The following is a 24,965-nucleotide window of genomic DNA, read 5'->3' on the forward strand; positions in this document are numbered from 1 at the left end:
AGGAGTGGGCAAACTACGGTCCGCAAGCTATTTTAAGCTAGCCCGGAAGCCGCACCACACCACTCAGCCCCGCTCCGGCCGGGGCGCTGGGTCGGGGGCTGCACCACGCCGCTCAGCCCCGCTCCAGCCAAGGCACTGGGTCAGGGGCTGCATGCAGCTCCTGGAAGCCACAGCAAGGCCCTACTTCACTTCCTACGCGCTCCAGTGGCCCTCTCCAATGCTCCAATGGGAGCTGCAGGGGCAGTGCCTGCGGATGGGGCAGGGTGCAGAGCCGCCTGGCCGTACCTCCACATAGGAGCTGGAGAAAGGACATGCCACTGCTTCTGGGAGCTGCTTGAGGTAAGCACCGCTTAGAGCCTGCACCCCTGAGCCTCTCCCCACACCCCTGACCCAGCCCTGATCCCCCCTCTCCAAACCCCTCGATACCACCCCGGAGCACCCTCCTGCACCCCAAACCTCTCATCCCCAGCCCCACCCCCACCCCAGAGCCCGCACTCCCAGCCAGAACCCGCACCCCTGCCCCAGCCCTGATTCCACTCCCACCCTCCGAACCCCTCGGTCCCAGCCCAGAGCACCCTCCATACCCCAAACTCCTCATCCCCAGTCCCACCCAAGAGCCGACACCCCAACCCCAATTTTGTGAGCATTCATGGTCCACCATACAATTTCTATTCCCTGATGTGGTCCTTGGGCCACAAAGTTTGCCCACCCCTGATTTAAACAGATCAGAGTAGAGCCCAAAGTCCTCATTGGGACCTAGAGTTGCCAATTCTGACTAAAGGTATTTTGGGAGATTTTTTTTTTCCCACAACATGACATAGGATATTTTGAGAAAATGACATTATTAAAATCCCAGAATGCTTTCAGTAGTCACTGGGAAATCCGTGTCGATTCTGGGAGACTCCAGGCTAATCCTGGAGGGTTGGCTACCCCATTGGGACCCCATGGTGCTGTACGGACCCAGAAAGAGAATCCCTGCCGTGGAGGGACTGGGGCCCCCTGGTGCTGGGTGCTGTACAGACACTGAGAGATGATCCCTGGTCCATCAGGATTGCCATCAAAAACCAGATTTTAAACCATTTATAAAGCTATTGTGGAGCTGAAGACAGCAACAGCTAATCTCCTGCCTTCCCAAAGCGATTGCTGGGGAGGGAGGCGGCCCTAGCTTCTGTCTGATGGAGAGGGAGGTATCCAGGACAGCTGCTGGAGCTAGAAGAGAGGGACTGATGAAACAAGCGCTGCTGACTGAGAGAACTCACCAGCCTTTGCTCTGATGTCACACTGAGCCTGCTTCACATCTGCCAGCACCTTAAAGACTTTGACTGCCAGCACACGAGGGTCAACTTCATAAATCTTCAGCTCTTGCTTTGGCAGCTTCCCCTGGTGAAGCTCTTTAGACATGCTTCTGAGCTTAGATCTGAGAAATATCTTAAATATGAGGGACATCTGGGAGCTATGAACAGTGAGAAGGACCTTTTATTTAATTCCCTCTCCCTCTGCCTTGACATACTGCTCCAGAAACTGTCTCCAAGCACTCACCCAGCCCGAGTGCAGGAGGAGGTGATGTTCCACAGGCCAAATGGAACTAGTTACCCAGGCTCCAGAGCTAGCAGTGAGGAGTCTACTGTCTTGCTACCCTTCCAACCTGCTGCAGAAAGCCTACGAGCCAGGCATGGCATGCAGCAGGCTTTGGGAGGGGAAACTCTCAATGTTTTTTATTTGTGTGCTGTGGTGGCTTGTAAAAGTCAAGGTTATATTGCTGGTCTGATATATTGCTGGTCCCTGGATGCAGAGGAGCCAAGCTCAATACCTGTGGCATGTTGGCATCTTAGTAATGGCTTGTAGATTAAGCAAAGTGACCCACGAACCAGTTTCCTGGGAGGCGAGATGGCTGAGAGTGGTTGAAATATGAGATCATGCTAATGTAAACAGTTGTGAGATGGGTGTGAGCTTGACTCTTCTGTAACCAAGCTTTCCTCTAAGTAACAATCTGGAAGCTGAAGTGGGTCGAAGGTTTGGTGAGACAATGCTTGTTGTAAAATAATTTAGTGGAATGACTCATTCATGTCACAAGGAATATTCTGAATGGTCCAGTGGCCATAACAGCGAGGTCATAGGACAGATCAAAGCCTTTATAAAGCTGAGGCAAATAATGATGCTTTATAACAAACTTGACAACAGTTAGGCTGCTGGTGTTTTGAGACCCCTGGTCCGTGACTGGAGCTCCTAGACTCTATGGTAATGCAAATACACACTCCTGGTGCCATTCATGCAAAGACCCCAATGCATTTTGCACATAATTAGCCTCCCAGCACTCTTGGGAGGTGGGAACTATGCCCCTGTAATAGATGTGCAAATGGAAAGGCAGAAAGTAGAACAGGGCAGAAAGGGGAATCCTGACCCCTGCTCTAGCCATTTAATAACACTCTGCCTGAAATTATACCATTCTGAAAAATGGTTTTATTCTATAAACGTGTTGCTCCCATGGTCTCCGGTCACTGGACGGCACCGTGCCGGTGTCAGCACTGAAAGGCTCTTGCACCTGAGACTGTGGCTGGCCTGGCTCCGAGGAGACCATCCTGCAAGTGTGCTTCCCGTTGGCCTGAGGCTGCCTTGTGGATTCAGGTCTCCATCTGGGGAGAGGAGAGATCGTGGCTGTATGACTGTCACATGCATGCCCTAGCGTACGACTGGGGTAGCAGAGCAACTGGGGCATTGCCAAAAGCAGTGCCATGAGAAGATAGAGGCTGCAGGTCCAGTATAATGAGGCCCAGGATGGCAGCAGTTCGTCCTACTCAGCCAGGAAATGTACCTGTTTACAGAGTGCACATCCGAATCCTAGGGACGCCACCCAGCCTGGCACAGGAGCACCTTGCAGCTTAGTCATTAGCACCGTTCCCTCTAAGCTGCGCACATGCGCGCGCACACAGATCCTAAACCCCGTGCACACAGCGAAACGCCGTGCACACACAAATTTGCCCAGAAGCACAATTTGCACAGAAGAAATTTTTTGTGCACACGGCCTGTCAAAAATTAGAGGGAACGTTGGTCATTAGAGGAGGTGCTAAACAGACTCTGAGAACTACATAAACCAGAGCAAAGAGGAGCAAAGCAGGTGGTGCCTGGTACATTGCTGGGATGTCAAGATTTCTTGGGCAGACCTAGCACCTTTGGCATGGCTGCAGAGGTAGCAGCTGAGCCAGTTTGGAGGTGGAGGAGGGGCTCTCTACAGCAGGCATGCAGCTCTTCACTGAGTAATGTTCCAGAAGGGTGGATCTTGATTCCCATATCATGGTGTAACCTCTACCCCACCTTTTTAGTGTTGTATCTGACTTCTAATGTGTCCTTAGCCTTTGTAGTTCAAGGAGAGAGGGGCTTCCAAGTAGGCACTGGAATGCAAACCTGACTTGGAATCTCTGTTTTCCTGGCATTTTTGGTATTGCAAAGAGTGGCTGGGAGTCTGTTATTAACTCTACCATTTGCTTTACGTTGTAGCGTCCACTCCTGCAGAACAGGTGACCCAGAGCCAGCAGGGAGGTAGGTGGACCTATATCTGCAGAGGTGGAACCTTGCATAGTGAGGTCCAGGGAGAGGGAAGAGGAGAGAGGATCTATTCCTGGAAATGCACAGAGACCCAAATAGGGACTCTGAGTAGATGTGCCAGTTGTAGAAACGCAAATGAGAGTCGCTATGAAAAGATAGGCTAAGGCACTGATGCAGGAATGCGTTAAGAATGAGAGGGAGATGTGCAGGGAGAACAGACAGATCCAGTAGGAATTATTTAAAGGAATATGAAAATGTCTGCTTCTTTGACCCTGCACCTGCATCCTTCATGCCCTGATACTGGCAGATAGTGCAATAATTCAGGGCAACAGCAGTTATGGGACTGTCCTACTAGGCCCTCACTTCTTCCTAACCTTTTCTCTGGTATCTTACTTCTCTGCAAGAATGTGGGAAGGAAAATGTGTGCAAATGAGAGGCACTCGCAAGAGAATAGCCCCAGTGCCCTTCTCTGGTTTGTATGTTCAAACTTAGTGCAGCTTGTTTGTGTGTAACCAATGTGATACAGCATGGCCAGAGGGCAGCAGGAGAGTACTAGAAGGGAGCCTTATTCCCTGTAGAGGGAAGAAAGTTTGCTATAGACTAATTAGAGCACCTGAAGTCAGTCACATGATAAAAAACCTCTGCTTCAATCAGACCAGGAGGAGTTGGAGCAGAGTGGTTTGGAGTTGGAGTAGAGAGCAGTTTGAAGGAGTTGAAGTAGAAGAGAGTTTGGAGAAGTGCCATGGCTGGCTAGACGACCAAGACCCTAGGTAAAGAGACACCCAGCTTGTGCAGAGAGGGAAGGCAGGAAGCCCCACAAACTGAAGAGCAAGAGAGGGAAGTAGCCCAGGGGAAGGAGCACTAGTTCAAGTGGTTTACCACGATCCCTAGGGCCCCTGGGCTGGGACCCAGAGTAGAGGGCGGGCCCGGGTCCCTTCCTCTCCACTATCCTTCTCTGGGTTACTAGTAGGACAGTAGATACTCTAGTTCAAGGGCAGGAAACTGCGCCCTGAACCCCCAGAAGAGGAAGCGCGGCACCCATCATAATCGTACCGGCAATTTGCCACACATGGTGTCAGGTGTGGGATCTACACGCTGGGGACTTAAACCAGGGTTAGCCAAAACCTTCCCATCCCTAAGATGGACGACGTGGTCAAGGCCCTAATACAGGCCACCGCCACACAGCACGAGGCTACCCGGGTCCAAGCAATCGCCCAAAAGGAGGCGACTCGGATGCAGCAGGAGACTAATCGTCTGTTGATGAGTCAGGCTGCCCAGGACTGAGCCCTGCTGCAAGAGCTGGTGAACCAGATGAAGGCCCTTATGGAGCTGAACTGCAACTGGACCCAGACCATATGGGCCAGCCACTACCTACAGAAAATGACATGGGAGGATGATGTGGAGGCATACTTCCTGGCTTTTGAAAGAGCAGCCCTGCGGGAGGCTAGGCATCCTCGCCCCGTTCCTGTGTGGGGGAGGCCCAGAAGGTCTACTACGATATGGCCGCGGCGACTGCAGCAGATTACCCCCAGCTGAAGGCAGAGATCTTGGCCAGATCCAGAGTAAAGATGGCATTGCGAGCCCAGAGGTTCCATGAGTGGCAGTATACAGAGGACAAGACACCCCGATCGCAATTGTTTGACCTGATCCACCTGACCGGGAAATGGCTGCGTCCTGAGGCCCTCAGCTCTGAGAAGATGACGGAACTCCTGGTACTGGACCAGTATATGAGGGGGCTACCACCAGGCCTCCGGGCTTGGGTTGGCCAGAATGACCCCTCCACCTATGATGAGTTGGTTGCCCTCGTGGAAGGACAGCTGGCAGCCCGCGAACTGTTCCAGACCCAAGGGGGTGAGACACGGCAAACCAGGAAGCCAGTCCCAAACCCAAGGCCCCGGACTATCGAGAACTCCAGGAGAACCGTAACTGGGTGGAAAGACACCGAGGAATGGCCCGAGGCCAAGAAGGGATCTGGGGGTTTGGGAAGAGAGGGATGTGAGGGCCGGCCAAATAGCCCCAGGCAGACGGTGGCAACCAGAATAAGGGGGAAATGTTATGTGTGTGGGGAATTGGGGCATATAGCAGCCCAATGCCCCAACAGAGAAGAGCCTATGCAATGTAATCTGGGGGATCACAGGGAGCAATGTGGCCTAATTGGCCTGGTAGGGGTCGCAATGACCTCGCATGGGTATATAAGATCAGTAAAAATGAATGGTATTGAGACCATAGCATTAGTAGATTCCAGGAGTGCTGTCACGCTGGTCATGGGGAAGTTGGTGGGGCAAGACCAACTTCCCCAGGCCAAAAACACAGTTCATGGCACCGTAAATTTCTGCCCCACAATCCCAGTACAGATTGAGATCCAGGGGAATACTACCAGGGTGACTGCAGGGGTGGTCCCCAGGCTCCCCTACCCTGTCTTAATTGGTAGGGACTTCCCCAGGTTTGAGAGTTTACTCCCCCCAGTAGAGCCAGGGGAGGGTAGCAACCCCCAGGCTGAGATGGAGGCACCTACAGATAGCCTCACCCCAGCATTTGCCGAATTTGCCCCAGAGTTCTTCTCATCCCCCGGAAAACCCTGAAAGTCTAGGCGGGAAAGGAGAGCAGATAAAAGATTAGGGACCAGGATTCTAGCAGAGAACCAGAAAACCTCCCTTGTTGGTAGGTGAACCCGTTCAGGAGGCCAGGAGATAATTCAGGCCAGTGAGGACTCAGAGGCGGTTCCTAGCCCAAGTAGGGGCAATCCAGGGGGCGGAGTAGAAACAGGCCCCCTGGAATTAGGTCAGATTGGTACCACACGGGAGAATTTCGGGCAGGACCAAGCCAATGACCCGCTCACTATATGCGAATGTGAGGGAGGAGGTAGTGGAAGTAAATGGCGTACCTGTGGAAGGAAAGACCAAAGGTCCAAGGCCATATTATGTGCTCAGACATGATCTGTTGTACAGGATAGAGCAAATACGAGGGGAAGAAGTAGAGCAACTCTTAGTCCCACGGAAACACACAAGGGCAGTACTAGAGTTAGCTCACAGTCATCTATTTGGGGGACATCTAGGAGTAGTCAAGACACTGGATAAAGTCCTAAGAAGGTTTTATTGGCCAGGAATATGTGCAGAGGTCCAGCGCTATTGTGCCTCTTGCCCTGAATGCCAGTTGCATAGCCCCCGACCTCACTTGCGGGCCCCATTAGTACCTTTGCCTATTATTGAAGTCCCTTTCGAGAGGATAGCCATGGACATAGTGGGCCCACTGGAAAGATCAGCATGGGGCCACCGAAACATACTAGTCATCCTTGACTATGCCACGTGGTATCCAGAAGCCATTCCTTTAAGAAACCCCACATCCAAGGCAATAGCAAAAGAACTACTCCAGGTTTTTGCAAGAGTGGGCATCCCTAAGAAGATCCTGACAGACCAAGGAACCCCTTTCATGTCAAAATTAATGAAAGACTTACGTACCCTACTCTGCATCCAGGCCATAAGGACCTCAGTCTACCATCCACAAACAGATGGACTGGTCGAGCGGTTTAACCGTACCTTTAAAAGTATGATCCGGAAGGTGGTAGCACAGGATGGAAAAGACTGGGATACCCTTCTACCGTATCTAATGTTTGCCATACGGGAAGTCCCGCAGGCATCCACAGGTTTCTCTCCCTTTGAACTACTATACGGACACCACCCTCGTGGAATATTAAATATTGCCCAGGAAAATTGGGAAGAACAACCCAACCCAGGAAAGAATGTCATTGAGCATGTGACAGTTGAGAGAGCGAATAACTCAAGTAACCCCTAGTACGAGAACATTTGGAAAAAGTACAAGAGGCCCAGCGGACATCTTACAACCGTCGGGTGAAAGTACAGAGATTTCAGCTTGGGGAACGGATGATGGTGCTAGTGCCGACAGCAGAAAGCAAAATCCTGGCCAGCTGGCATGGACCATATGAGATAGTGGAAGCCATTGGGGAGGTGGACTATAAGGTCAGATAACCAGACCACCGAAGGCCAAAGCAAATCTACCACATCAATTTACTGAAGCCCTGGTGTGACTGAGAGATATGCCTGGTCATTCGGGGAGCTCCACCCCTGACAGATGACCCACAGAGGCAGGTGAAGATATCTCCTGAGTTAACTCCAGAACAACGAACAGAGGTCATTGATATGATCCAAAGGAACCAGGACACATTCTGTACACAGCCGGGCCGTACGACACTGGTCCAACATCATATTGTCACCAGTCCCGGAGTAAGGGTGACGATAAGACCGGTACCAAATACTGGAAGCTAAAAGGGAAGAAATTAGGACAGAAGTGAAGAAGATGCTGGAACTCAGGGTTATTAAAGAATCCCACAGCCAGTGGTCCAGCCCTATCCTCCTAGTCCCCAAGCCTGACTGCACCCTGAGGTTTTGCAATGACTTCTGGAAGTTGAATGAAGTATCCCAATTCAATGCCTATCCGATACCACGAATTGACGAGCTACTTGATCAGTTAGGCAAGGCCCGATAGCTAACCACTCTGGACCTGACCAAAGGATATTGGCAAATTCCCCTGGCCGAGAATGCCAAGGAAAAGACTGCCTTCTCTACACCCGATGGCCTGTTCCAATACACTGTCCTCCCTTTCAGACTCCATGGGGCCCCTGCAACATTCCAATGACTTATGGACAAATTGCTGTGACCCCATGTCAAGTATGCTGCCGCCTGTCTAGACAACATAGTCATCCATAGCCCTGACTGGGAAACGCACCTCGAAAAAGTAGAAGCGGTGCTAGACGCCCTTTGGAAGGCCGGCCTCACTGCCAACCCTCTCAAGTGCATGATGGGGCTAGCTGAGGCCAGATACCTCGGGTATGTAGTAGGGAGAGGTTTGGTGAAACCCCAATGGAACAAAGTGGAGGCAATACAAGGTTGGCCTCGACCAGTCCACAAAAAGCAGGTCAGAGCATTTTTAGGGATCATAGGATACTATCTGAGATTCATCCCTCATTTCGCCACAAGAGCAGGGCCATTGACGGATTTGATAAAGGCTCGGGGCCCCAAGATAGTAAAGTGGACTGATGCAGCAGAAGGAGCATTTGCAGATTTAAGGACAGCCCTTTGCTGCCATCCAGTACTCATAGCCCCAGACTTCGAGAAGGAATTCATCCTACAAACAGATGCCTCGGAGGTAGGGCTAGGAGCCGTCCTTTCACAGATGGTAGGGGAGGAGGAACACCTGATCTTATACCTTGGCCGGAAACTCCTCCCCAGGGAACAAAAGGACGCCATCATTGAAAAGGAATGTCTGGCGGTAAAATGGGCTATGGAGACTCTCCACTACTACCTACTGGGGCAGCGGTTTACCCTTGTGACAGACCACGCCCCACTCCAGTGAATGCACAGAAACAAGGAGAAGAACTCAAGAGTGACTAGGTGGTTCCTGTCCCTGCAGCCCTTCCATTTCTGGGTACAGCATAGGGCCAGAAGCCAACACGGCAACGCTGATCGCCTATCATGACAGCACTGCCTCTCGTCCCAAGTAGCCCAGCCCCATGTTGTTGAGCAGGGAGGGGGGATATGTGATACAGCATGGCCAGAGGGCAGCAGGAGAGTACTAGAAGGGAGCCTTATTCCCTGTAGAGGGAAGAAAGTTTGCTATAGACTAATTAGAGCACCTGAAGCCAGTCGCATGATAAAAAACCCCTGCTTCAATCAGACCAGGAGGAGTTGGAGCAGAGTGCAGTTTGGAGGAATTGAAGTAGAGGAGAGTCTGGAGAAGTGCCATGGCTGGCTAGAAGACCAAAGCCCTCACTTCTTCCTAACCTTTTCTCAGGCATCTTACTTCTCTGCAAGAATATGGGAAGGAAAATGTGTGCAAATGAGAGGCACTCGTAAGAGAGTAGCCCCAGTGCTATTCCCTCTCCCCCCCAAGAAGAGGAAGCGTGGGACCCATCACAATCGTACTGGCAATTTGCCACACAAAGTTTATTCTTTGAGTGCTTTGCACAACAGCAATACTGCCTTTCAACATCAGTACAATAGCAGTTCACACCTCCATGAACTCACTCGCTGTGGACATAACCTCATCCAGAATATAGCTCTGATCCCACAGTAATCCATTTCTTCAGAAACTTCTTTTCTGGGCCAATAAATGGAATTGTCTAATTTTATTGTCTTCTTTATCCTTCTTCCCACATAGTCTGCAGTGATCCGCTCAAGGTCATTCTTGGCAGTATCATTGGTGCACACGTGGAGGAGCAGGAAGTGGTAGTGATCGGAGGGCTTGATGAATCTCGGCATTCTCTCCATCACATCGTGAATCCTAGCTCCTGGCAAGCAGCAGACTTCTCGGTTTTCCCGGTCGGGGCGGCAGATAGATGACTCAGTCCCCCTGAGGAGAGAGTTCCTGACCACCACCACCCGCCTCCTTCTCTTGGGAGCGGTGGTCGTGGAATCCCCAACCCTAGGACAGTGCATCTCATGCCTTCCAATCAGCAGAGTCTCCTTCTGTTCCCTTCCCTCAGATGTATCATCTAGTCCACTCTCCGCATTAGTACCTGTGGAGAGAACAAGAAAATGGTTGCTTACCTGTATCTGCATTGCTGGTACGTTGACACTTCCCTTTCTTCTTCTGGAGGTCACATGCTGCCAAATTTCCTCACCATCCTTCTGTCCCTGCTGCGCAGCCTGCTCTGAATCTTCAGAAAGTTGTGCCTGTAGAAGCATATCCTGACGTCTGTCCAGGAAATCTTCAGTTTCTCTTATGCAACGCAGGGTCAATACTTGTTTCTCCAGACCTTGAACCTTCTCTTCCAATATGGAGACGAGCTTGCACTTTGTACAAAGTCGCTTCTGTCCTGTGGAAGAAAGACAAACATGGCACATCCTGTGCAGGTCACAACAGCTGAACGCTCACCATCCATATTACCTTCCTTCTATGAGCTTCCTCAGAAGTTGTAGTAACTACTCAGAGAAGCCTGCAAGATGTAAGCCTCAGTGGGCTCTCACCAGGCGAACTCCCGCTGTTCGCCGCTCTGCTGTTCGCCGCTCAGCTGGTTTGCAGTTGACTGGCTTTTTATAACAGTCAGGCCCACTCAAGGCTCACCTGGAACAAAGCACTCCCAATTCACACTTTTCAAACAATCAAGCACATGGTCAAACTGTCCCTGCAACAGACACTCAGATACTCACCAACGCCGCCCCACTCGTGCAACACTTAGCGTACCTCCTCTCAGACAGATCCCAGGCAAACTCCGTCTGTTAGCCTGTTATCACACTTGGAGTTGCAGCTAGCAAGGGATGTTAAGAGTAACAAGAAGGGTTTCTTCAGGTATGTTAGCATCAAGAAGAAAGTCAAGGAACGTGTGGGCCCCTTACTGAATGAGGGAGGCAACCTAGTGACAGAGGATGTGGAAAAAGCTAATGTACTCAATGCTTTTTTTGCCTCTGTCTTCATGAACAAGGTCCACTCCCAGACTACTGCACTGGGCAGTACAGCATGGGGAGGAGGTGACCAGCCCTCTGTGGAGAAAGAAGTGGTTTGGGACTATTTAGAAAAGCTGGACAAGCACAAGTCCATGGGGCCGGATGCACTGCATCCGAGAGTGCTAAAGGAGTTGGCGAATGTGATTGCAGAGCCGTTGGCCATTATCTTCGAAAACTCATGGCGATCGGGGGAGGTCCTGGATGACTGGAAAAAGGCTAATATAGTGCCCATCTTTAAAAAAGGGAAGAAGGAGGATCCTGGGAACTACAGGCCAGTCAGCTTCCCCTCAGTCCCTGGAAAAATCATGAAGCAGGTCCTCAAGGAATCAATTCTGAAGCACTTAAAGGAGAGGAAAGTGATCAGGAACAGTCAGCATGGATTCACCAAGGGCAAGTCATGCCTGACTAATCTAATTGCCTTCTATGACGAGATAATTGGCTTTGTGGATGAGGGAAAAGCAGTGGACGTGTTGTTCCTTGACTTTAGCAAAACTTTTGACACTGTCTCCCACAGTATTCTTGCCAGCAAGTTAAAGTAGTATGGGCTGGATGAATGGACTATGAGGTGGATAGAAAGCTGGCTAGATTGTCGGGCTCAACGGGTAGTGATCAATGGCTCCATGTCTAGTTGGCAGCCAGTATCAAGTGGAGTGCCCCAAGAGTCGGTCCTGGGGCCGGTTTTGTTAAATATCTTCATTAATGATCTGGAGGATGGCATGAATTGCACCCTCAGGAAGTTTGCAGATGACACTAAACTGGGAGGAAAAGTAGATACGGTGGACGGTAGGGATAGGATACAGAGGGACCTAGACAAATTGGAGGATTGGGCCTAAAGAAATCTGATGAGGTTCAACAAGGACAAATGCAGAGCCCTGTACTTAGAACGGAAGAATCCCATGCACCACTACAGACTAGGGACCGAGTGGCTAGGCAGCAGTTCTGCAGAAAAGGACCTAGGGGTTACAGTAGACAAGAAGCTCGATGTGAGTCAACAGTGTGCCCTTGTTGCTAAGAAGGCAAATGGTGTTTTGGGATGTATAAGTAGGGGCATTGGCAGCAGATCGAGGGACGTGATCGTTCCCCTCTATTCGACATTGGTGAGGCCTCATCTGGAGTACTGTGCTCAGTTTTGGGCCCCACACTACAAGAAGGATGTGAAAAAATTGGAAAACCTCCAGTGGAGGGCAACAAAAATGAATATGGGATTGGAACACATGACTTATGAGGAGAGGCTGAGGGAACTGGGATTGTTTAGCCTGCGGAAGAGAAGAATGTGGGGGGATTTGATAGCTGCTTTCAACTACCTGAAAGGGGGTTCCAAAGAGGAGGGATCTAGACTGTTCTCAGTGATAGCAGATGACAGAACAAGGAGTAATGGTTTCAAGTTGCAGTTGGGGAGGTTTAGGTTGGATATTAGGAAGAACTTTTTCACTAGGAGGGTGGTGAAGCACTGGAATGTGTTACCTAGGGAGGTGGTGGAATCTCCTTCCTTAGAAGTTTTTAAGGTCAGGCTTGACAAAGCCCTGGGCTGGGATGATTTAGTTGGGGATTGGTCCTGCTTTGAACCAATGACCTCCTAAGGTCCCTTCCAACCCTGATATTCTATGATTAAGAGAGGCTGGTTTTAAAACAGAAGTTATATTCATTTCACTTGATCAGGATCTAATTCTCTAGTGTGTGGACAGATCATTCCTTATTTGTGCATCATACTGACAAACTCCGGTGGAACTGCTTGTCTGTCTGGCTATTCGTGGGTTGCTGTCAGTCTGGCTGTCTTAGCGCTCTACTGTTCACTTGCTTTAACATATGTTATGCAAAGTGCAGCCGACAGATACGTTAGTGGCTGAACAGTCGTTCCTGCTCAGCAGACACATCCATCTAGCTTTCAGTCTCCTGAGCATACACTCCACCATCTCCCCGCACCTGCTGAATGTATTGCTCAATCTGTGTGTCTGCCGTGGCAAGGAGAAATATGAGGTCATCTCCAGGCTAAAGGGAAAGCATGTCCATGCTCTTGCTGCCTAACATCTCTGCAACATTTCATGTTGTTGATCACCCAGCTCTCCTGTCCTGCTCTGACCCTCTCCAGCAGAGGTTGATGGAAATGTCCTGAAATGGCTCAGGACGTTCCTCTTGCACAAAACCCAAACTACTATCCTCCTATTCAGTATTCATACAGTGCCTTTGGGAGAGCTAGTGAGGCGGTGCAGGCTGGTGCCCCAGCAGTATGCAGACAGCACCCAGTTCTGCAAAACCTGAATGCCAAACATAAATGACTCCATTTCCTGCTTGCACGGTGCCTAGAATTGTCATCTCAGTGAAGCAAAACCCAAATAAGGTGAAGGTGAAGTCAGGGGGAGCACCCTTCCTGCATAACAACTCCCACTTTTAGGGGCATCTGTATCTAAATGGATTTAACAATTTACACCCTTGGGAGCTCCCTTCAGCTCTGCCCTGAATAGCCACAGCTGCAAAACACCTCCTCTTTCACCTGCAGGTGGCCAGAAGGTATCGCACAATTTTGGTCTGGCCATGATGATCTGCACTTTACATCCACATCAAGCTCAAAGAAAAAAATGTTCACCAAAAAGGTGAGTAGCGATTGGACATCTAACATAGTCAATGCCAGTGAAGCTGGGGTAGGATCAGAGGTTAAAATAGGGAAAGAACAAGTTGAAGACATCTAATTTGTGTAAGAAATTTTTAAGTCACCAGGACCTGATGAAATACATCCTTGACTACTCAAAGAGCTGACAGAGGAGATATCTGAGCCATTAGCCATTATCTTTGAAAAGTCATGGATGATGGGAGAAATTCCAGAGGACTGGAAAAGGGCAAATGTAGTGCACATCTATAAAAAGAGAAATAAGGACAACCAGGGGAATTACAGACCAGTCAGCTTAACTTCAGTACCCAAGAAGACAATGGAGCAAATAATTAAGCAATGAATTTGCAAACACCTAGAAGATAATAAGGTGATAAGTAACACTCAGCGTGGACTTGTCAAGAACAAATCATGTCAAACTAACCTAATAGCTTTCTTTGACAGAGTAACAAGCCTTGTGGATGGGGGGAAGCAGTAGATGATGTGATATATCTTGACTCTAGTAAGGCTTTTGAACTGTCTTCTCATAAACAACTTGGGGAACTACAACCTAGATGAAGCTACTATGAGCTGGGTGCATAACTGGTTGGAAAACCATTCCCAGAGAGTAGTTATCAATGATTCAGTCAAGCTGGATGGGTATATTGACTGGTCCCACAGGGATCGGTTCTGTTCAATATCTTCATCAATGATTTAGACAGTGGCAGAGAAAGGACACATAAAGTTTGCAGGCGATACCAAGCTGGGAGGGGACCTACCATCTGAATTTTTTCCAGATATGCTGATTCTACTTGTTCTCAGTGGAAGTGCTCAGCCCCACTGAAAAGCAGCCTAGAACTTGGGGGACCTAGGTTCAAGTCCCTGCTCTTTCACAGTCTCCCTGTATGATCTGGGATGTCTCTTAGCCTCTCTGCCCTTCAGGTCCCCCTTCTGTACAGTGGGGATAATGGCAGTGCTCTGTATCACATAGGTTTACAAGGGCAAATACATTAAAGTTTGTGAGGTGCCCAGATACTAAGGTGCAGGGGCCAAATAAATACCCAGGAGAGAGTATGATTTTATCTTGGTTTTCTTGTAACCAAAAGCTGCCGAGCATATCTGGTATGGGAGCTGCTTTATTGCTGCATTGGTAAAGAGGTTAGTATCTGTACACCGTACAGTAGGGCAGCAATCTTTAATGTGCACGGGCAAACGCTATGTTACTTCCACAAGCAGCCATGTAAAAGGCCAGCTCAGTAGTTGATATGTTCCTCATGGTCCAAGCAGACACTGCCAAGGTTGTCTCAGTCAGCACATTACCCTTTGCTTAGCACAGACCCTGCTGTTTGGGTTAATCTATTATATTTTTGGCACTGATGGTTACTCTGCCTTAGAAGCATTGCCTTAGAATAGCGGACTGTAGAATCCCTGCTTTCCAAGCTAGGGACAAGACAGTGATAATGTCGTTACCTGCTCGTGCAAGGTCACCAGTAGAGCAGTGGCTCTTCCAGTCCCTGTGCTCTTACATGAAATACCATAGATTCAAAGAAACTGCTCAAGTGGAATTTAGTATTATAGAGCTAAACCATGATTTGCTTCATCTTCTGTTACTATGAAGATCAGGCAATGACTGTCACCCATTGCTTAATGCCATGGCTGGACATTGTCTGTCTGTACAGACTTCTCTAACAATGCTACTGTGGAGATGCAGAAATGTGTTTGTCTTGCCTGTGCCAAAATTTATCTCAGAAGCCTCTGAAGACTGAGACACCTGAGCATAATCCAAGGCATTGCTCAGGTCAATAAAGACTTTGTTGAGGTGATTGTTTGGTCACGGGACATTTTTCTATAGCTGTGAGACAGCAACAAACTCCTTGACAGGAGTGCATTTTCCACCACCACACTACCTGAGTATATGGTGTCTATAAGACCATAGATGCTAGAGATGGAAAAGTCCTATTTGTCTGTCCTTGGCTAGTGAATGCTACGAAGTATTCTCCAGGACTTTGCCCTGTCTAATTTTGAATGTCTCAAAAAATGGGTCTTTCACTGTATCCCTTGAAGAGACCTTTGCGCAACTGAATAGATCTCTGCAACTAAGGAAATATTTTCCTAACATCCAGCTTAAATTTTCCATCTCTGTATTTTATCCCATTCCTCCTAGTTATACTGCCTTAGATCATCCTAACCAATTCCTGCGTGCATGTTGCCTCCCTTAGTCATTGCTGCATTGTACAAATCACATATTAAGAGTGGGATTTTCAAAGCCTTCCGCTTCGGCCTAATTCTGCTCTCATTAAGTAACACTAAGATTAACTTTGATGTGGGAGTCAGGCCAATGCTAAATGCCTTTGAAAAGCCCACTCTAACAGTCTTCATGTTGATTTACTATTTGTGGGCACCATGCTTTTTTGTCCAGAAATCTGTCTGAAACATTTTATTAATAATAATCCCCATTCCCTGTATAGCATCTTCCATCAGCTGGTATCAAAGTGCTTTACAAAGGAGGACAGTATCATTATCCCCAGTTTATAGATGGGGAAACTGAATTACAGAGAGGTGAAAGGACGCAGCTGGGGGTGGGTCTGAGCCCAGGAGCAGGGCCATGGCTGGGGCCAGGAGTGGAAGCGGAGCCGCAACCAGGCTGCAGTGGGGGGCAGCTACTGGGTCTGGGTCCAGGTACAGCTCCGCTTCCAGCCCTGCCTCCAGCCTCAGTCCCGAGCAGGGAATGGAGCTGTGGCCAAGACTAGGGGTGGGGCAAGAGCAGAGCCACACCGAGGCTGGGGACGGGAGCCAGGGACGCGGATGAGGGCTGGGAGGGGCTAAGTGGTACTCTCCCCTCCCATGGAGGCTGACCTGGGCCCTGCTGTGCCCTCCCCCCCAACGTTCCTCTTTGCCCCCCACAATTTGGGAACCTCTATTCTAGGCCATGCTCCCTGTAGCTCTCTCTAGAGATGCCTCTGAAATTAGCATAGTCCTTCTTGGGACCTTCATTTATGATGAAGCTGGTGTTATTTTGAACGTTTGAAAAACGCAGAACGTTTCTCTGCATTCAGATATTACAGAGGAGTTCTGTTGCTGTGGATGGTATATCCCATCCACATCTATAGAGTTGTACGTCACTTCCCAGTCCAGACTGGGGGCTATTTATTATGAGTCTCTATTAGCGGTTTTCCTTGGGAGTTCAGTGGGTGCAATGAAAGATGGTTCTGTGCTTTACAAGCTTTATCACCTACACAAAGCATGTCTGAATTATTCCACATCTGCTATCCCATGTGAGCAAGGGTATTCCTTTTGATAATAGATTAGTGACTAAGCAAAATCTTCACGCTCTTGATGGGCAATGGATGCCCCTTCAATATGCAATTCACCTCTTTACCATGGTTCAAGTTGCATTAGTTGTTCTAAATGAGCCACAGATTATTATTTTTTTTTTAGTGGTGTTCTTGAAAAGTTGGTATTTCACAATTACTTGAACTTTAAAACATGGCATGTAAATAGCCCTCAGCAAAGAGTTTATCTAGAGCAGAGGTAGGCAAACTTTTTCATCTGGGTGGGGAAATTGCATGCAGGGCCATAAATGTAGGGCTGGGGCAGGGAGTTGGGGTGCGGGAGGGACTGTGGGGTGTGGGAGGGGGCTCAGGGTAGGGGGTTGGGGTGCCGGAGGGGTGTGGCAGAGGGTTAGGGGGCTCAGGGCAGGGAGTGGAGGTATGGGGTGCAGATGGGGTTTGCGGTGCCGGTTCTGGCCTGGCATCGCTTCCCTTGCGCGGCTCTGGGGTGACAGCGGCACACAGCAGGATTAAGGCAGACTCTCTGCCTGCCCTGGCCCCACGCCACTCCGCTCCCAGAAGTGGCCACCACCATGTCCTGGAGGGGACGGGACAGCAGAGGGCTCCACATGCTGCCCTCGCCTGCAGGTACCTCCCCTGAAGCTCCCATTGGCCGCGGTTCCCCATTCCCAGCCAATGGGAGGTGCAGGGGGGTGGTGCCTGCAGGCGAGGGCAGCACACAGACCCTTCTGCCCTCACCTCCCCGCAGGGGCCACAGGTACGTGGTGCTGGCCGCTTCCGGGAGCAGGGCCAGGGCAGGCAGGGAGCCTGGCTTAGCCCTGCTGTGCCACAGGACTGGCAATCCCGTGGGCCGGATCCAAAGCCCTGACAGGCCAGATCCAGCCCATGGGCCGTAGTTTGCCCACCCATGATCTAGAATTAAGTCTATCGTGTAGAGAAGGACTCTTACCACTTGCTCTAGCGTGTGGTGCCTCCTATGAAAAACCCCATAATGTAAACCTTATTTTTTTGTTTGGCTGCATGTTTTGGCCGCCTCTTCGCTATGCGCTCTTGTGGTGTTTTCGCTTTTGAAAATGTCTTAATGTCCCAGACTGTTGGACTGAATTTCCCTAGTGCAATATGGCAGAGTAGTGAAGGCCTGTGTCTGGGTAATGGTGGCATTTTACCTCTTGAATGTTCTGTAATTCATGGAAAGAGCATAAACTTGAGAGCAGCTGATGCTGCTGTTGAGAGCAGCATGTAAAGTCTGCATTCATTCTCTCCTGGAAAAATATACAGTCCCTACTCTTGCGACTTAGAGGAGAAGTTGTCCTTGGATTACCATAGAGAGTAAAATTGAACCCACCAAGTCCAAGACATTAAACTCCCTTGTCTCTTACTGTTTCCAAGATACCAGGGTTTGCAGGGAGTGCAGCTACGTGCTCATCCAGAGGAAGATAAATCACTGCATGTTTTCCTCTAAAGGAGACAGTTTCTAAAAATAGGAGCCATGCTGGAGCTACCGAGAACAAAAGAACACTTGGGAACCACCTCTGCCATTGTCCTCCTCTCCATATCTGTGCTCTCTGCCACTCCACAGATAGCTACATGCCTGTCTCCCAAATGCCATCTATGCACCGTATATTTTGGAAGTCTTTAAAATCTGCCATTTTTTGGAGCATGAGATTTTAAAGATCGCAGCTTCTGTCCCCTCCCCCTTGGCATTCCAGTCTGGTGTGACTCAGCTTCCTGAACACTGCCCATTTAATATGATCCTGCCGTTTGTTACCGGGCTCTCTTACCATTCCCCTTTAAAAGAAAAGTGTCTGAAACATTCTCTCTGGATCCTAGGAACATTGTCCTTTGGTGCTGCATTTTCAGGCCAGACATGATCACCAAACAGTGTAAATCCAGAGTAAGCCCAGAGACTTCACTGGAGTCACTCTGGTTGTAGACTGGTGTAAATGAGATCCGAATTCAGCACTCACTCTGGGAGATATTTTTGAATCACAGGCAGAATGTTTAAGGCTGAGATTTTCAAAGTGGACTAGAGGATTTGGGACTCTGGATTAATGGGGCTTACACGTCCACTCCATGATTTTAAATCTCAGCCTGAGTCTTTAAGTAAAAGTTCTTTTCTTTGAATTACCACGGTGTCTGTGCTCCTCACTTCCCTTCATAGCTACGACAACATTCTGGACTCTGCATTTGCTTGGGGTATCCTATTATTCAGTCATTTTTATCGCACAGTAAATGTAACTGGCGCTTCATGAAACAAATGCAAGATCCTTGAAAATTACGAGGTCACTGCCTTGGAATTTGCTGTCCTCCTAACAGAGGAAAGCAAACCCCAGACGCTAAAAAGCACAGAGGCAACACCCATGAGAAGGTCAGGATTGGAAAGATCCAAACTGTTCTCTTCCATGGAAGAGGAGGAAGGGGGCTGCACCCTATTAAATGTCTAAAGTAGCTCTCCGAGGTCTGAGCCTACATCCCCTGCAGTGCCACGTTCCCTGAGAGCCCATCGTGCCTCTGTCAGTGTTGGCAGCTTCCCATTTCCTCTCTCTCCGTAACTTGTCTTAAGGCTAAATATTAACGGATCTCTCATTAGTAATGGCCCAGCTCCCTTGTACGGTCTATGTTGGTGGTTGTTGCACAAGTTAATTGGTGCATTTTGAACCTCATCTCTGCTTGTAGTGTGAAATGCTCAGTAAATTCTCTGGTTACTGTGTAAGAATCCTGTGTGTTGACTACCCCTTCACCCAATTTGTCAGGGTGCAGGAGCGCTATGAGACTGGACCTGTGGTCTCTGCAGGCTGCATCTCTTTTTGTTTAACTGGGTAATCCTAAGGCATAGCTGGCTTCCTGGGTTACAGCCAGGTAGCTACAGGATACTGGGATGGAGAGGAAGGCAGCATTGTAGCTGCTAGGAGAACTGTGAGCCGAGATGATGATGACCGAAGCAGGGTCATGAGATGTTGATTTACCATGACAAGGATATAGAAATTTTTCCATTTGGTGACAGAAATCAAACATGGGTACCAGGCTGAGATTCTAAAACTAAACGGGAAGCAAGGCGGGTTTAACTGACTACTGTTCTGACAACCTGAGCCATCCGCATGGCAGGCTTATTCTGGCAGAACAGAGACTGGAGTGACATGGACACTGGCACCTTGAATCTCCCTTGCCCTGCATCTTGGATAGTCCAGAGCAAAGTGGCTGTCAAACGCTGTCAGCTCACAATGGTGGCAATTACACTACCGCAAAGCGGGTAAAGTGGCAGCAGGACCATGGAGAAGCAGGCCCTGGAATTGTGCACTGCAGTCTCTATGTAACACAGCCTGTGCTTCCTGAAAGCTTCAGCTGTCATTTGCTTTAGAGATGTTTCAGGCATGGAGCATATCACGCCTATGCTCCATAGAGTGTACTAGCTGCTAGCTGGGATCTACAGTAGTATAGGTCTGCACTGTCTAAGACCCTGTCTGTTCTAGGGAAATGGTTTAAAACATCCCACTATTGCCGATACTAGCTCTATCGCCAGTGGAGCTACGTTGCATGTCCTAATGTGGACAGGGCGCCGGTGCCATTGTTAAGATCCTAAGACCTACCGGAGTGGGTGAGGTCCATCTAGCCCTGTATTGTGTCTCTGACCAGTGGCCAGTGCCAGAGCTTCGGGGGGGAGTGCACAGAACAGGACAGTTGGAATGATCCACCCCGTCTTCCCCTCCTACCTTCTAGCAGTCAGAGGTTTAGGGTTGCCCCAGGTGTGGGTTGTATCCCTGACTGTCTTGGCAAATAGCCACTGATGGATCTATCCTCCATGAACTCCTCCAGTTCATTTTGAACCCAGTTATACTTTTGGCCTTCACAATGTCCCATGGCAATGAGTACCAGAGGTTAATCATGTATTGTGGAAAAAGTACTTCCTCTTGTTTGTATTAAACCTACTGCCTAATAATTTCATTGGTTGACCCTTGGTTTGTGTATTGTAAATAAAACTTCTCTACTCACTTTCTCCACACCATTTATGATTTTATAGACCTCAGTCATATTCCCCCCCATCCCTTTAGTTGTCTCTTTTTTTTTTCTAAGCTGAACAGCCCTAATATTTGTAGTCTCTCCTGGTATGAACACCTCAGAAATCCTTATTGCCCTTCTCTGACCCTTTTCCAGTTCCATTATATCCTTTTTGAGACGGCGGGTGGACCAGGACTGCACATAGTATTCAAGGTGTGGGTGCATCATGGATTTATATTGTGGCATGAGATTTTTTTTTTCTTGTTTTCTATCCCTTTCCTACTCGTTCCTAACATTCTCTTAGCCTTTTTGACTGGAGGGAAGGATTTTCCAGTGATTAGGACACTAGTCTGGGGCTTGGGAGAGTCAGGTTCAATTCTCTGCTCTGTCACAGACTTCCAGTGTGTCCTGGGGCAGGTCATTCACTCTCTGTGCCCAGTTCCCCTCTTTGAAATAGGGATGGCGGTGCTACCCTGCCTCCCAGGGGGTTTGTGAGGTGATTGTGAGACGTCCAGATATGATGGTAATGGAGGCGGGAGGGGCAGATAAGTACCAAAGATTGATAGGGCATGTTGAGAGGCCTGTCTTACTGTGGTTTTCCCTGAGTTACTTTTGCTCATTTTGGAGTTCTCCTGAACTGACAGCACTTCGATCCCTGCTTGCAGAAGGCATGTTTGGTAAAAGGTGATCCCTGTATTGAGTTGACAGTGCAGTGTAGCAGACCACTGCGCTGAGGACACTCCAGACCATGGCAATACGGAATTGGCAAAGCAGCCTATGGGAGTTCAGTATCCAACACCCATTGAAATTAGACATTTGAGCACCTAATTCCCTTGGGCTCTTGGAAATCCCAGCCTTAATGGCTGCTCACATTGTCCATATCTCCAACAAGTGCAGCCTCCCTGGCCTGACACTCCTGTGACTTAATGTGGATACCCATCGTACAGTCTGAACAGCTCCGCCCTGCTGCTGGCTTTTGTGTTCTTGGGATAAACGTTCATCCCACAGGCTGTGCCTGGAAGTCGAGCTCGAAGGCTGTGTAGGGTGCGAACAGGCTTTCACTGGAACACAGAAATTGTTCTTAGTATTTGGGTTACGGGACCACATTGGAACCCCAGTCACAGTCCAGGACCCCGCTGTACTGTGCAAATGCAGAACAAAAAGATGGTCCCTGCCCTAATGAGTTTACAGTCCAAGTGTAAGAGAAGAGAGAACAGGTGGATACAGACAGATGGGGCGGCATAAGGAAACAATGAGACAGTTGTGATCAGCTTGATGGGCAGGGCTCTCTGCACACCAGCGGCCTAACTATTGTGATGTTTTTGTAGGCATCATGGCAAAGGAGAGATTTGAAGGAGTATAATGAGTTCGTTTTGTGGGTGTTTATGGGGAGCATGTGGGGCAGCATGGGAGAAAGCACAAAGGTGCTATCTGAAAATTTAACAAGAGGGCGATGGAGGCGAGGGTCGTGGGGTGATCAGAGGCAAGGGTAGACCTTTTGATACTGAATGGGAGATAAGCAGGGTGTGGGGACAGTCCACAAAGGGCCATGGAAGTGAAGTCAAGCAGCTTAGAGAGGGATGATGTGGTCAAAGCAATAGGCTAGGATAGTGGTTCTCGGCCTGCGGCCCAATCAGCACAGAGCTGTGGCCCATGTGACATCCTCAGGGCCATAGAGGTAGTATTTGATTCGGCCCACATAACATGTGGCCCACAATAAAATAAATAGGTTGCAAACCACTGGGCTAGGACAATGATCCTTTGCATAAGCATTTTGAATGGATACCTCTCGCCTAAGGGCAGGTCACTCCAGCTCAAGGGCAGCAGAGGGCACGTCACTGTGTTACTGTGTGACATCCTGCACAGGTTCCATCATTTTCACAAGGTTCCCTTTGCAGGGGTTCTTCGCAAAAAATCCACCACCACCCAGTGGCTTGACTTCAAATGGACTGGCTGCTCCTCTCAGGAGAGGGTGGGTGGGAGCCAGGCATTGAAGCATGTGCATTTTTATTTTAAACTGCTTACTGCAAGAATGATTATACATCAAATCATTGGTGCACAGGATTAAACCCTCTTAAGTGTGGGTTAGAAATGCGGCAGTAATCTCAACCCGGCTGCAGAAGGGGAGGAGGCACAGCGGAAGCAGAGGAGGGGGCGATTATCTGCCAGGAAAGCTTTTTAACACAAAATGACATTATTCCAAATGGCAGTAAAGAAGCCAAGATTTGGCCCTGATCGACTGAAGCTTTCCTTTTCTCTGTTGCAGATGAGCCCGATCCTGCCCTCTGTGGTGCTGTCCCGACCACGCCTCACAGGAACGAACTCTGGTAAGTGCTGATACTCCTGGGATAAATCACACATTTGTGTCACTGCCACGGAACCGATCCCGAGGACTTTCACTTTTAACTGAGCTTGTAGGTAGTAAAGCCCTAAGGATGCCCCCTCCCCCTGCCATCATTATCCTTCCTGGCCAAAGAGGCGCTCCCCTTTGGAGCCAGCCAGTGCCACTCCTTGCTGTTGAGCAACGGTGGGCATCTTACTCTGACTCACGCTTGCCAGGCCAGGGCTAAATGCAGTCCAGCCTAGGTGTCCTGCTTGATGACATCATTGGGCCTCCAAGCCCAACCCGTGCAACATTTTCAGTCTTAAAGTATAAGACTAGGATGAGGAATCAAACCCAGTTCGCCCGATTACACCTCTCAAGTAACCTGTGTTTCCCATGATAACATGCTACCAAGTGGCTTTTGGGAGGGAATGGGGTGCATGACCTGCCATTCAGTCTTTTGCTTTTTCTTGTTTTGCTCTTCCCTCATATCCTCCAGCTGCCTGCATGCACATCACCTCCTGCGGGGGTGTCTGAGGCGAGGTAGTCTACCATTCCTCTCCCAGTGCCACTATGATGGCCACTTGGGGCCCGCCTACAGCCATTATCTTCCAGGAGGCTGGCAGTCGTAACAGAGATTTAAGGTTGATTGAGCGATGTTCAGGGAGTAGCTGTGGAACACGATGGAGAAAGCATGTCAGATATTGTGTGTCCTACATTGTGGCACTGAGTGATAATTCTGCAGGGCAGTATGGACCACTGACCTGCTCAGAATCCCCCTCTTTTATCTTGCTTATGCAACATAACTGGTGCCCAGCACATTTTAATGGGTTTATTTTTGTATCCAGTGTTGCTCAGTGTTCTGATCCTTCCTGGGCTAGGAGTTTCCTTATTGAGTTATTCTTAATAATACACATGGGATTTGCAGTGTATATGGTAATCCTTGGTGACCATAGAGGAACTCTCTTCCAACCAGCAGTTATTTTGCTTGGGTAAAATAAGGGATTTTACTGAACTGGAAAAATGGATGTGAATTTGTGGGGAGAGGAGGTTTCATAAAACAGAAAAGGGCAGTGCTGTGTGGGAATTTTGTGGGCTTGGCAGCTGTTCTGTCTTAGCCAACAAAGGTGCTTTGTTCTCACTTCAGTAGAACTTGACCTGTTAGATAATGCTATCCTGTCTCATAGACTTGAGACTGTTGTGGTTTTTATCACCTCTGGTCACCTCTGCATTTGGAGGCATTTGAGTCCCCTGTTTGTTAGGTTCTCTGGCCCAGTGCACATCATAAGGGGCAAGTGGAAGTCTTAGTCGGTGCTTTTCTATGAGGAAGGTTTGGAATGAGAGAGAGGTGGTATATTGGATGACTCAGTTGATTTGATAAGATATTCAGGGGGTTTCCACTGAACCAGGTTTGTAATGAGCCAAAGCTATTAGTATTTGGTGGCTGATATGAACTGAACAAGGGGGGATCTCAACCCAGATGTTATTTGACAAGCGTCCACCTCACACAATCACTGCCATGTTTGTCACTGACGACAGAGAAGCAGAGGACTGAGTAGGCCATGGAGATTCAAGTGTAGTCCTTGTAATCCAGGAATAAGGTATATTGGCAGAAGCCGGTGTGTGGCGGAATCTTACCTTGCTCTCTGGCTATACAGAGGCCTGGAGTCTGTATGGCTGTCAGTGTGCTGCCTTTTGCACTGTCTGTGCTAAACCCAATGGTCTGTGAAGCGGTACCTCTGATAGCTGCCATCAGAAATATCACTCTC

At 49.1% G+C, this 24,965-nt stretch overlaps 1 protein-coding gene across 10 annotated transcripts in view; it reads left to right on the forward strand.

Annotated features, from left to right (window-relative positions):
• Window positions 1-24,965, forward strand: part of WIZ (WIZ zinc finger) — a 158,330-nt gene that overhangs the window by 71,078 nt on the left and 62,287 nt on the right. For 8 of the 10 annotated variants that reach the window (XM_073319238.1, XM_073319237.1, XM_073319242.1 and 5 more), the window contains one exon: window positions 23,140-23,200. In XM_073319238.1, coding sequence (XP_073175339.1) covers window positions 23,140-23,200 — 61 coding nt within the window. Of the gene's footprint in view, window positions 1-13,500; window positions 13,595-23,139; window positions 23,201-24,965 lie in introns of those variants that run through there. The other 2 variants (XM_073319248.1, XM_073319243.1) reach the window with 2 other exon arrangements.

The sequence above is a fragment of the Lepidochelys kempii genome, chromosome 20, assembly GCF_965140265.1.
Source record: "Lepidochelys kempii isolate rLepKem1 chromosome 20, rLepKem1.hap2, whole genome shotgun sequence".
NCBI classification, from domain to species: Eukaryota; Metazoa; Chordata; order Testudines; family Cheloniidae; genus Lepidochelys; species Lepidochelys kempii.